Source organism: Narcine bancroftii, chromosome 10, assembly GCF_036971445.1.
Source record: "Narcine bancroftii isolate sNarBan1 chromosome 10, sNarBan1.hap1, whole genome shotgun sequence".
Taxonomy (NCBI): Eukaryota; Metazoa; Chordata; class Chondrichthyes; order Torpediniformes; family Narcinidae; genus Narcine; species Narcine bancroftii.
Window position 1 is genome coordinate 32,979,054 of NC_091478.1, and position 13,443 is coordinate 32,992,496.

The following is a 13,443-nucleotide window of genomic DNA, read 5'->3' on the forward strand; positions in this document are numbered from 1 at the left end:
TTATTTGCCTGTCAATGGTCAGAAAGTATCCTACTGGTCTTGGCACCTACCTAAATTGAGGAGATTCCTTTGGTTGATAATCTCCTTGGAAGTTTGCCAACTCTTTCTCGCCTCGCTCCATTTTCACTTCTCTGTGTACCTGGATTTTGGAACATCAGAAACAGAAGCTGGAGCAGGGCATTTGATCCCTCGTCCCCACCCCGTTCAATAAGATTCTGGCTGATTTTTTTTTAACCAGGCAGGCTTAATAAACAAACAGTTCTGATTGGCAACTTGGAGTAACTTCAATTCACGTCGGCTCTTTGAGTTCTCTGTTCACGCCAGTAAGTCCACAGTCACGTTCTTCCTGTTGCAGAAGTGAAGCCTTTAAAACCCACAGTCATTTCAACAATATCAAAACAGTTAAATTGTTCAGGTTAAGTGATAGAGGGAGGGAGGAAGAAAAGCTGGAAGAATTAGAATTATTGTCAGTTCAAAATTTATTTTGAGTTTCATTGAGAATTCAAGAATTTCTGTTCTCCATTGGAAGTGAGATTCTGTATTTAATTAGGAACATAGCTGCCTATTGGGATTTCTGTTGGGAATCCCCAATTTTCCAATTTTTTTCCTTGAACGACAGTCCCAAACTCCTGGGCAGTACTTGACCCTGAATCACCTGATAGATCATTAGATTATTTATTGTTTCTGCTTCTCAACAAATTGAAATTATCCCTGATCCAATCTTCTTGAAGGAAAGTTCCATCAAGCATCAAAATCTTACCACTGGAAGTAGAGCAAATAGCCCACCTGTCCATTCTACCCACAAGCCATTTCATCTAGTTGAAAATATAGCAAGCCTGACTATTGACAGATTACAGTAAAATATGAAGTCCGCACGTTGAAATGAAAGCACAATAATAGAGAAGCTCCTCAGGTTAAATAGTGTTCTTTATATAACAAAGGTAAAGATGCATTACCAACGATTCAGCCTTGATCCCTTCATCAAGGGATCAAGGCAGCATACGTTGATGAGGGCTCAAGCCCAAAACGATGATTCTGCATCTTAAGTACACTGCTTGATCTGTAGAGTTTCTCCAACATTGTGTTTTTACTACTGTGCATTTCCAATTATCCAGAATGTTTGGGACTAGAAGTCCCTCGGTTCACTGGATTTTTCGGATAACTGAGAAATAGCTTTAAGGAGCCCAGTAGCATTGGCAGAATACTTGTATCAACAGTTAAACAACAAGAAAAAACAACGGAAGGTTTTCAAGCATAAAATAATGTTTAATTCTTAGCACAAAAAAAACGTGATCTCTGCTTTACAAAATAAGATAAATGCATAAATTTAAGAAAATATCTTTTTTCTTTCAACTTTCAAAATTTCAGATAACTGAGAACTTCTGTTGTGGTTTTCAGATAATAAGAAATGTACTGCATTGACAGACTGTACCACTGTTTCTATTAACCACAGCCATTGCAAAGAAACTTATTTGTAACTTCGTGTATTGAAGAAAGATGAGCATGTAAATTTATTGAGCCAATTTACTTTCAGGGTATAAAAAAAATCTCTTTAACATGCAACAAGTTTTCACAATATTTTTATTTTCATAAAGTAAAATTTAATACCAATTTTTAAAGCAAAGATTCTCAAGGTTTGTGTTAAATTCCAAATGGTTCTAGAAGCAACATTGAGTTGAAAACAATATTATTCAATAAATTGCAGTATGGAGTATATTACCATATAAATGATGAGCAAATTTCTGAGATACTCTTGTGGATTTAGAATGTTTTGGTTAAAATATTTGCTAGTCTTATTACAAAGATACTGAGCTAAGGAAATGTAAATAAAGGAGAAATGGAAATTATATTTTAGATTCTTTTCCAGTTACATACCTGGACCTACATCACAGACTGCATGCAGTGACTTGGGAACCATGATATTTATTTACCTTCCAGCAAAACATTAGGTTTAAGTGTCTAGAAATTAAGCAGAACTGGGAGAGGCTTTTAAACAGTTAATCCAGGGCAGGCCAAAAAAATATTTGGTTCATCAGCCTGTGATGCAAGGTCCAACATCGCACAAGGCTCAAGCCAGACACAAAGGCCTTCTTGGGACCCAGAAGCTGGCCAAGGGCCAGCACCCTGAGTAAGAGCATTAATGGTCATGGATTAGAAAAAGTGGTCAGTTACTTGATAATATTTTTTTTTGAGATTTGAATAAAAAGTTTTTATGGAGGGGTAAATTTTCGAGAGTAGCTTTGAATAAATTAACTTGGAAATATGAGTTAGGGGGATTACGTTTACCACATTTTCAAAATTATTATGAAGCAGCCCAACTTAAATTTATGAGTTCATTGATGAATTTGGTATGGCCTCCCAGTTGGGCCAAAATTGAGATGGCAAATATTTCTGAATTTGAAATACATCAATTTTTGTTTAGATGGAATATAAATTTGTTACAACAATATAATGTGCCTATACTAAAACATTTAATGAAGTTATGGATAAAGAAAAATAAAATGACAGGCTCTAGGGGTAAATTATTGGCTTTGACTCCATTGTATAATAATCAACTTATTTGTTTTTCAATACATAATCGAAGTTTATTGCATTGGAGATTTAAAGGTGTGAAAAATTTGGGAGATTGTTTTAAAGAGGGTAAATTTTTATCTTTTAATCAGATAAGGGAAGGTTTTGGTATTGTTAAGAATTCTTTGTTTTTATATTATCAAATTCGATCTTTGGTAAGATGTATGTTTGGTGGAGATATGATTTTACCTGAAATGACAATTCCAATGCTATCTACAAATTTGCTGATAACATCTTGCTTGTGGGCAGAATCACAAAGAGCAATGAGGAAGCGAACAGGAGGGAGGTAGATCAGCTCATTACATGCTGCCACACCAATAACTTTGCACTCAAAGTTAGCAAAACCAAGGAGATGAATGTGGACTTCAAGAGAAAGTCAGGAGAACATGACTCAGTCCTCATCGAGGGCTCAGTAGTGGAGAGGGTCAAGAACTTCATATTCCTGGGTGTCAGCATCTCTGAGGAACTGTCCTGGAGCCTCCATGTCGATGCAATCATGAAGAAGGCTCGCCAGCGGCTATACTTTTTGAGAAGTTTGAGGAGATTTGGTATACCACCGAAGACTCTCGTAAACGTCTCCAGGTGTTGCACCATAGAGAGCATTCCGCTGGTTGTATCACTGCCTGGTATGGAGGTGCCAACTCTCAGAACAAGAAAAAACTCCAGAGGGTTGTTAACGGCCTGTGACATCACGGGCATCAGAATCCACTCTATCGAGGACATCTACAAGAGGCTGTGGCTTAAGAAAGCAGCCTCTATCCTCAAGTAGCAAAACACAAAAGTCTGCAAAGATTAAAAAAAATACATAACTGATGTTTCAGGCTTGAGCCCTACATCAAGGTCTCAATCCTTGATAAAAGGCTCAAGCCCGAAATGTTGGTTATGTATCTTTATCTTTGCTATATAAAAAACTCTGTTTAACGTAGAACACTACAGCACAGTCCTCAATGCTGAGTTTCTCCAACATTATGTTTTTACTCTATCTTCAAGGACCCCTACCACCCAGGCCTCTGCTCCCATCAGGAAAAAAGTACAGGAGCCTGAAGATGTAGGCACCCAGTGGAACAAGGACAGCTTGTTTCCATCTGCCATTAGATTCTTGAATGAATAATGAACCATAGGCAATTGCTTTACTTGGACTTTTTCTTACACTGATTTTATTTATTTTTGTAAGATGGTTTATATGAATGTTTTCTCAGTGGATCGAATTTTACGTGAGATTGACTTTTACATGATCATGTATGGTCATTTGTTTTAAAACTGAAAAAAGTAATTTGCAATTGTGAGGCATGTATGAAACAAGCAAAAGATACAATATAGATGATACTGCCTAATAATTGAAGAGTTTTGAGTGTCGCATTATGAATGCCAGTAAATATTGTGTGTTCCATCACACTGCTCTTTAATTGAAAATCCTACATGGACTTTGTCTGGAATTAAAGTAACACGATGAACAAAATAATCATTAAAAAAGGAAATGTTTTGCATGCTCAGCTGGACTGATTACTCCTGCTGGGAAAGAATCTTGGGTGACATGTGTGATAGGGGCTTATATTGCTTCCATCCTTATACCATGTGTTGCCTGAAACAGGGTCTGTCATAGAGGTCTGGAAGCATTCAGTAACCTCCTTCCATGCCCCTATCCTTTACCCAGTGCACAGGAGATGCAGGATTGTTACATAGTTTGTTTAAAGTTCAAATCCTCACCTGCATTCATTCTGCAGGATAGAAATGCATTGTTACTATGCAGAATGGTTGTGGTAAACAAGGTTCATTGTAATCCTTACAGAACAATGCTGACAGTCTCATTCCATGCCGATACCCCAAAGCTGTACAGGTTATTCCCTCCATAGTGTTACAGGTCATGTGTTTAGTGTTTAACAAGCTCTTGCTCACAACTCTCTTGTTACATTAGCCCAAAATTTTAAATGTGTGATTCCTTTTCATTCAGTAATGGGAACGGTTTCACTCGCTTTACCCAATCTGAAAGAGTCGTGATCTTATAAATCTCTATCAGATATCTCAACCTTCTTTATTCAAAACAGAATAATCCTACTTTTCCCCAGTCTAAGGTGTTGGCTTAAATTGATTGCCTCAAAACCATTCTCATGAATCTCCTCTTTAGGACCTTCACATCCTTTCTAAAGTTAGGTGACCAGATTTAGACAGAGTGCAGTGGTTGTTGGATCAGCCAATCTTTAATGCAAATCCGTCAGTGCCTTAATTAACCCCAGGTACTTTATGGGTTACTAACCATTCTGTCAACATTCCCTGCTGCTTTCAAGGATCATGCACTATTCAGGCTCCCTTTCTTCCACATCATTGAGCACTGTGCAATTTAATCTCTGTTGTTTCTCAATCTTTTTTTCCCTAAAGTGTCATGTCACATCACACTTCTCGGTATCAAGTTGCTTCTGTGCTTGTCCATTCACCCAACTATCTAGTTTTCTTGCAGTCTACTGCTATTTCCTTCACTGCTTACCACACTTCCAACCCATGTGTCAAAAGTAAATGTGGACATTTAGTACTGCGCGTTCATACATAGTAAAAAGGCAGTGGTCCTAGCGTTGATCTCTGTCTATCATGCTCCAGTCCATTCACTGTTACTCACTCCTTTCTAACTTTAAACAAATATTTTCTGCCCTTTTTAATTTGCATAATAGCCTTTCCCGAAAGATTATGTAGGCAATATCTGCTGCATTCTGAAAATCAAATAAACTGCAATGTTAGAAATCTGAATTAAACAGAGAAAATGCTGGAAACTCTGGAAGGAGGAACAGAGTAAATGTTTTCGATCAAAGACACTTTGTTAAAAATGGGGAAGTGGGAAAGCATATTAGTTTTAAGTTGCAGAAAAAGTGGGCTAAACATTTTCTGTATAATATTCCCCTCATCAGTCTTCTCCGTCATTAAAAATAATCACTCGTGGTTATTCAAAACAGTTTACCTTTAACAGATCCACGCTGGCTCTCCTTCATCTAACGTGATAAATTAAAGCATAAATAAGTAAGCCAGATTTCAAAAGTAAACTAAGATATGGTTATCATTCTACTTTCTCATCTGCTAACGAACTGGGAACATCTGTCCAGTACATGCTTTAAGTTGTTTCAAAAAGCAACCACATTGGTTGCCATTGACTTGAAAATTGTTGTGCATGTTAAATGGTTGGATCGAACTGCTCAAATCGCATGCCTGGTTTGATTACATTTGGAACGTCATGTGAAATTGTCCGGTAATAATCTGCCTTTTTTTCCTTTTCAGATAATATCCTTGACGACAGGCCTGAAACCAAGCCTTCAAATGATAAATTCCACTTTGAATACACAGAAGAAACTCCACGCAGAATTAAGAAAATAGCACCTGATACAATGTTACTTAGCAAAGAAAAAACAAAGCAGAAGAGATTTATTGTGAGAAATGACACTCTTACAATACATTTAGAATTGTGTTTAATTGTGTAATTTATTATTCTGGAAATAGAAACCGCATAATAATTCCAGAAAATAGCAATTTACCTTTTTATAAAGTATATTAGAAATAAGAGCATTGTTAAGGTCAGAGTAAATTCCATCAGTGTGTGGAGCCAGGAGATATACTTCTCACCGGTGTTCATCCGGGAGGGGTTGTAGAGATATGGAAGTGGGGGGGGGGGATTCTGAATTGCTGGGCCACGTCTGTATCTGGAACAAGGAAGTGATGGAAACATTAGCATACCTTAGCAGGGTTAAACCCCCAGGGCCAGGCAGAACCTATCACCGTATAGAGCCTAAGGGAAGAAAGGACAGCAATTGCTGGGGCTCTGACAGTTTTTCTTTAGCTGGCAGTGAGGAACCAGGATGATAGCTAATGTTGACCCCTTCTTCAAAATGGCAACTACAATGAGCTTGAAGACTGTGGGCCTGTGAGTCTCGCATCGGGGGAGGAGAGTTGTTGGAGAAGATTTTGAGAGACAAATTTATATTGACTTGGAAAAACTGGAAAAATTAATCAGTCAGTCTGATTTTGTGCAGGGGAGATTCTGCCTGACAAATTTTTGAAGGTGTGACTAAGAAAATTGAAGGTGGATTAGGAGATGTGGTTTACATGGACTTAAGACTGTTCACTAGATCCTATATGGTCGGTTGGTCCAAAAGTTTAAGGCACAAAGGATCTGTGGCAAGCTGGATCCAAAGTTGGCTTGGTGAAGGGTAGCAGCGGGTATTAGAAGATGGGTGTTTTTTTTTCTGCCCAGATTTCAAGAATTGTGGTGTACTGCAGGGATCAGTGCTGTGACCTTTGATGTTTGCAATACAGTAAAACCCCTGGTGTCCGGCACCTAAGGGGATTGGTAGATACTGAATAAGTGAATTTCCCGGTTGCTTGAAATTGCATGTGGCATGATTGGCGAACTAACCGTAAGGCATGTCAATTTTAAACCTGTATTTTTAACCCATTTTCCATGATTTTTTTGCTAGTTGCTTGAATTCTGGATAACAAGGTCTTACTCTATTTAAATTATGTTTTTCTATACCAGAGGTTCATAGTTTTTTTGTGTGTGTGGAAATAACTCGGATTAGAATGTTAGTGGTCTGATTAATAGGTTTGCAAGTGAAATTAAAATTGTAGCTAGCGAAGAGGCTTGTCTCGCGATTCACAGGACACAGATCAGCTGGAAGGTTGGGGAAACTGCTGGCAGATGAAATTTAATCCACAAAGGGTAAGACAATGGTCTTTGGGAGATCACATTTGGACAGGATGTGTAAAATAAATCACAGGCATTTTTGGATCATCAAAATAGTGCCTTTGGGTGCGAGTCCACAGTTTCCTGAAAATGGCAACACCGGTGGATAGAGTGGTGAAGGGATTTGATATGCTTGCCTTTCAGACTTGACATTAAATACAAGAGCTGGGCATCACATTGCAGCTGAGGAATTGTTAGCCCAGCACCTCCTCTCCGTCCACAACGAAAGCGACCTCCCCATAGCCAACCATTTCAAATCTGAGTCACACTCTCAAGCTCATGTTTGTCCATGGCCTTTCACATGACCCCACTCTGACCACCCACAGATTGGAGGAACAACACTTCATTTTTTGACTGGGCACCCTCCAACCCCAGGGCATGAACACTGAGTTCACTACATTCCACTAATCAGCTGCCTCCACCCCCCCCCCCTTTAACTAGTAATTCAAGTTCCTACTTCCTTTCCCTCTCCACCTAGCCTAGACTCCTCCCCCCCCAATTCCTGCAGTCCTCTACCCCCCCCCCCCACCTATCATCTCCTGCCCTCACCACCCCCCCTTCTGCTCGGACATCTCTCATGTTACCCCACACCTTGATGAAGGGCTCCAGCCTGATACATTGGTTCTGTATCTTTGCTGTTGCTACATAAGGCACTGTTTGACCTGCTGAGTCTCCCCAGCATTTGTGTGTTTTTTCAATTGTTAGCCAGTGGGATAAAGCAAATGATAGAGGAATTAGGGGATACGGGGAGAAAGCAGGTAGGTGGAGTTAGGTCATAAATTAAATCAGCCATGATCGTATTGAATGGCGAAGCAGGCTCGATGGGCCATTTTTGGCCTACTCCTGTTCCTATGTTCCTAAATGAAGATTAAACATTCCTGTTGGGCAATGCTTGAGGCCTGTTGTGAATAGTGTCAATTGCTTTGTCAATTTCTTTTTAATTGATGTATTTCTTTTAAATAAGTAAAGAACATTTTAAAAATGACAATTGGGGACATCTTTTGTTGGTGTCTGCCATCCCCGTTTGTTCTAACCTTTCCCCTGACATAGGCCAATGACTTGGTCTGACAGTTGGTTTTCAACAACACCCCTCCCTCCCCCCCAGCCCATCTCTGTTTTTCCCTTCGACCCCAAATCCTGGACAGTCAAAGCTAACTGTGTGTCAGTGTGTTTGGGAATGTTGAAGATTTGACATGACTGGCAACACAAAAAACATGAAAATAATGTTTAAAAGGTCATTAAAATGTTTAAAACTTTTTTTTGCCATTCAAATGCTAAAAGCACATTCTCAAGCTAAAATTCAATTGAAGTCAGTAAACCTTGCCTGAACAGATGAAAACACAGCGATTTAGCTTTCCCTGCTCATCCAGTTAAATGGAAACTTCATGGTGCCAGGGTGGAAAATGTGTCCCCATATGAATATACAATATGGGGTGGGGGGGGCACCCCTTCCATCTTGACAGCTAATGCCCACAGCTAATCCTCCAGTCAGGCTTGACTTCAGACCCTCACCTTTGCACAACAGCTCAGGCAGATATTCCAAAGGAATGATGTTCTAATCCAGGTGTATTCCTTTGGGTGAGACTTTGAACCCAAGCTATTCTGTCCTGTAGAGTGAATGGAACAGATTCCATTCAAATTATCTTTAATTTCTTGGCTATTATTAATCTCTCTTCTAACACCGTTAAAGATGCAGATTATTTGGTCCTTGCCCCATTGCTACATCTATGAAATTCTCAATGAACTGGTTCATGTTCTGAGTGACAGTTATGACTGCAACTTAAAAATACTTAATTGGCTATAAAATACTGTGAGAAGCATGATATTAAATTTTACTCTTGTTGAATGAATTCCACTAAATAACCAAAATGAGGTGTCCTGTGATTCTGTGCCATGGATTTATTTGACGCTCATTTTATTCCCAGGTTTATGACATGGAACTGGGTGAAGAATTCTACCTGCCTCAAAACAAAAAGGAGAGCCGACAGATCGCACCCGAACTTTCAGACCTGGTCATCTACTGTCAGGCTGTCAAGTTTACAGGTCAGCATGTCTGGGCGCCACTCACTTCTGAAAAGCAGAAAATAATAGAATTGTGTGCACCTGGTGTCCTTCAGTACATGCTTTTATTCAGAAATTATGGCAGAATTAAGAGGCGATAAATATAAAAGTGTGAGTTATCGTAATTCTGAAAGAGGAATGTCTTCAATACAGTGTATGAAACAAGGGAGAAAATAAATGGCTGGCCATACAGCTGTAGACTTTGCCCACCATACAACCACATCAGATGAATTCTGCTTGATGCAGTTTCTTCATTGGAAAATGTTCCCGTTGTGTATTGAGAATTGTATTAGATTTAGACACTGAGTTTTGAAGATAATAGAGATAAGTTAGAACCCTGTGTGGGCACCAAAGAATGATTTAGCTACTCTTGCCTTTTTTCTTTTGGCAATCAATGGCCTGACAATGTTAAGAAACCCAGCAGGAAGCAATGTTTTCACATGGACTGCAAGGGCAAAGATGTAAAGGCTTAAAAATAAACCAAACTTGCATCTTTTGGAAAAATATGAACCCGCTAATTCTGACCCCTGCCTGTTTTCAATGGGAACAGGCCTTTCGACGTTAAATGCTCCAGGATCAAACAGAGGCAAAGTGAAACCCAACAGGAAGTCCAACAGAATGAGCCCCGGGGAATCGATGACATCAATCAAGTCATCTGGAAGAGGTAAGTGACTTGCTTAGCTGTTTCCCACACCAAACTTGGATTGGTCACAAAATTATTAATCCAGAATTAATTGATTTGATTTAAATTGCACATAATAAACCCATTATTACTTAATTTGCATTATTTAATCTCTTGCTGCAATTCCAAGGCCAGAAAAACATTAGTGTTATCTTTAAATAGTCTTTTAACAATCAGAGGAAAGTATTTGACAGCTAATATTGGCATTATTAGATTTGAGTTTCCTTAACTGAAAATATTCTCTATTGCTCTGTAAGATGTGCATTTTTGGGCTGCTTTATTCTGTGTGCTGCTTTTTTTTAAGTATAGAAACTTGTATAAGAACTTATTCATCAAGTACTGAAACAGGAGTGTTAATTGTACACTGACAATTTCACTATTTTCTTCCAAACAGATGATATAATAGATGTGTTTATTGAACCAATTAGAATCTCCAGAATTATTTCATAGTCTGTTGGTAGATGTTCTGGATAAGCCCCTGAAGCTGATATTTGGTTTATATTTTTTATAGATGATTTGAGGTTTATGAAGTTGTAGCTCAGAGTAGGTTTAATATTTAGTAACTGGTGAAATAGTAATACTGGTCGTCCTTCGGTTTGAAGAAGACACCTTGTTGTGCAGTTCTTCTGTGGACGTGAAGGTGACTTTACAGTACCAGAATGGAAGCGCAGAGTCTAGCACAATGGGGGCACTGGAAGTCCGTTTTGTATTAATTGTGCTTGCTGCTTTGTGATGCCGTTCTCAGTTTTCCATCAGTTTTTGGCAGCGCCTGTCTTCGAAACTGGTGTAGACTTCATCGCACAGGGCTCGCCAGCGGGACTTGTCAGTAGTCGCATCTTCTAGTTCTCTTCGCTGAATGTCATAGTAGCGTAGGGTTTCCTTCACAGCATCTTTATATCACTTGTGTGGACAACCTTGAGGTCTCCTGGTCTTCAGTTCACTATAGAGCAGCTGGTGAGGCATACGGTGGGTGTCCATTCTGATGACATGTCCCACCTACTGCACCTGGGCTCTGATGATCAGGTTCTCAATGCTGGTGGACTTTGTACAACCCAAGACCTCCAAATCCAAATTGTCAGAATAGTTTGTTACAGAAAAGTTGTTTTAAATAAATGTAACATCTCCATTATTTGTGGCCATTAATTGGCTAAGGCCTTAAACTGGACATTCTCTCTCTTGATCTTTTTACCCTTCATCCTTTCCTTCCTACTTTGTGATGTTCCTTAACATTCCTTTATAACCAAACAGACTGAAAATATTCTTGCACTTGGCATCAATCTCTGATTATCTTTTTGTGAAAGTCAGGCTATACATTAACTGTACTGGATAAATTAAAGATGGTGATGCTGTTCACTTCTTTATCGTAAGATTTGAATAGTGGCTACTTTTGGTTTTAATAAATCTAAAAATTTTCTTTGAACACAGCAGCCTCTTTTGAAGTTATAAGAAAGAACAATGAAGAACCACCTTCTCCTCCATTTAATCCAACCACTTCTCTCAGTGCTATCATCCGAACACCCAAATGTTATCACATATCGTCAGTGAATGAGAACACTGCCAAGCGTCTGTGCAGACGCTATTCCCAGGAACTGATCCAACACACTGTGTGCCAGCTGCTCCGAACGTATCCAGCTGCAACCCGGATTGACTCCTCGAACCCATCGCCTGTGATGTTCTGGCTCCATGGGATACAGTTGGTTGCTCTCAATTATCAAACAGACGGTGAGTAGCTGGCTTTAAGAGCCTTGTTTGAAGACTTAATTTCCTTGGAAGTGTTCACTGCAGGTTCCATCATCATCTGCAAGATTTAAGGGACAAAATGGATTGAGGATTTCAGAACACTGGGATCTGTTTTCCAACTGCCATTCAGTATCATAATGACTAAACCTGTTTGAAATTGTTAATACATATTGTATAATTTGACTATATGCATTAGGCAGGGAGCAGTTGGTGGAGTACATGTTTCAAACACAGATCTCCATAATCCTGGCTTCGGTTCTTTGTGGTTTCACCTCAAGACTGGTGGCTGTGGTTTTTTTTTAAATGGGCTCATCTCTGTTCTGCATTTAGCGGCAAAACCTCAGGACTTGGGAATGTAAAAACGAAACTCCCTTAATATCTGGACTGGATCTCAGTCTCAGAGGAATCAAAAGTGTTGAAGAAACGTAACAGGACATGCAGCATCTATAGGATGCAAAGAGTTTCTCCAGCACTTTTGTGTATTGCACTATAATCACATAATTTGCAACCATCCCTTTTTAACTCAGAGGACATGTTCTCTTTTCATCCTTCCAACAGATAACTGAGTTAATACTTGATAAGGTTTTATTCTGCCTTGTAAAGGTTTATAAATTATTATTATTCCTGGAGGCTTAGATGCTAGACACTTGGTATAGTCTAAACAAGCAATGTTCACATCCGAAACAAACACCTGTTCCTCAAGCCCAGTTAGATTAATCGTTTTGTGATGTCAGTTCCACCAGATACATGTAACACATTTGTGCATCTAGCTCCTCACAGTTCTTGTGACAAGGGTTAAAACGTTACCTCTGATGGTCTCTGAGCATGTCCTCATGGTGACTTTACAGACATCTCCCTGCAGGTTGCTTCATCTTCCTCCCACATTCCAAAATCTTGTGGCTTCTGACATGAATTGTTCACTGTAAATTGCTCTAGTGTACAGGTGAGTGGTAGAGTCCAGCAAGAATTGATGGCAATCAGATTAAAATGGGATGTGTGTATGATTAGCATTTGGTTTGATCTCAGGCCAAAGGGCCTGTTTCCTTGCTGTATGACTGACCTCCCCAAACAACCAGAGCAAGAAATGTTTTCCCTCTACAATTTTTCTACTGCCTGGCCTGACCTTAAGGTTTCTGTGATGCCTCTTTTTTTTTAAAAAAAGGCTGCTTACAATCATACCATAAATCCTAATCCATAATAGAAATGCTTAGCTAATTTCCTCATTTGTTGTTCTTGAAGATCAGTCTGTGGTACATAATGGGGATTGGTATTGCTCTTATAACAATCAAACCAATTTCTAATCCCTGGAGTTTAGTAGTGTGTTCTAATGTACCCCAGAGACCCAGTTTACTGTAGTTTTGGTGATTAGACTCTGCTATTGTATCTATTCTCTGTTCTTAAAAAGAAAATCTCTCTTTGAAACCTACTTCAACAAATATCAAAGAAATTTACCAGGAGCTACATTTGACATGTGACCAGAATAACCAGAAATTGTCATGCTTTTGATCATAGCTTGGAGACTCTTCAAAAGCAGGGAGTATTCTATGATTAATACTCACTCCTGTTAATCGCCATCAGATTAACAATAACATTGAGTGTCCATTTCTCTCCTTGGATCCTGTCTGACCTTGCAGCTTCTCATTGTTTTAACTCATAGATTCAGCATCTG

At 39.1% G+C, this 13,443-nt stretch overlaps 1 protein-coding gene across 7 annotated transcripts in view; it reads left to right on the forward strand.

The window, feature by feature from the left end:
- plce1 (phospholipase C, epsilon 1) overlaps positions 1–13,443 on the forward strand; it is a 288,097-nt gene that overhangs the window by 240,762 nt on the left and 33,892 nt on the right. For 6 of the 7 annotated variants that reach the window (XM_069900564.1, XM_069900566.1, XM_069900568.1 and 3 more), the window contains 4 exons: positions 5,833–5,981; positions 9,217–9,334; positions 9,903–10,016; positions 11,460–11,756. In XM_069900564.1, coding sequence (XP_069756665.1) covers positions 5,833–5,981; positions 9,217–9,334; positions 9,903–10,016; positions 11,460–11,756 — 678 coding nt within the window. The remainder of the gene's footprint in view (positions 1–5,832; positions 5,982–9,216; positions 9,335–9,902; positions 10,017–11,459; positions 11,757–13,443) is intronic. The other variant, XM_069900567.1, reaches the window with a different exon arrangement.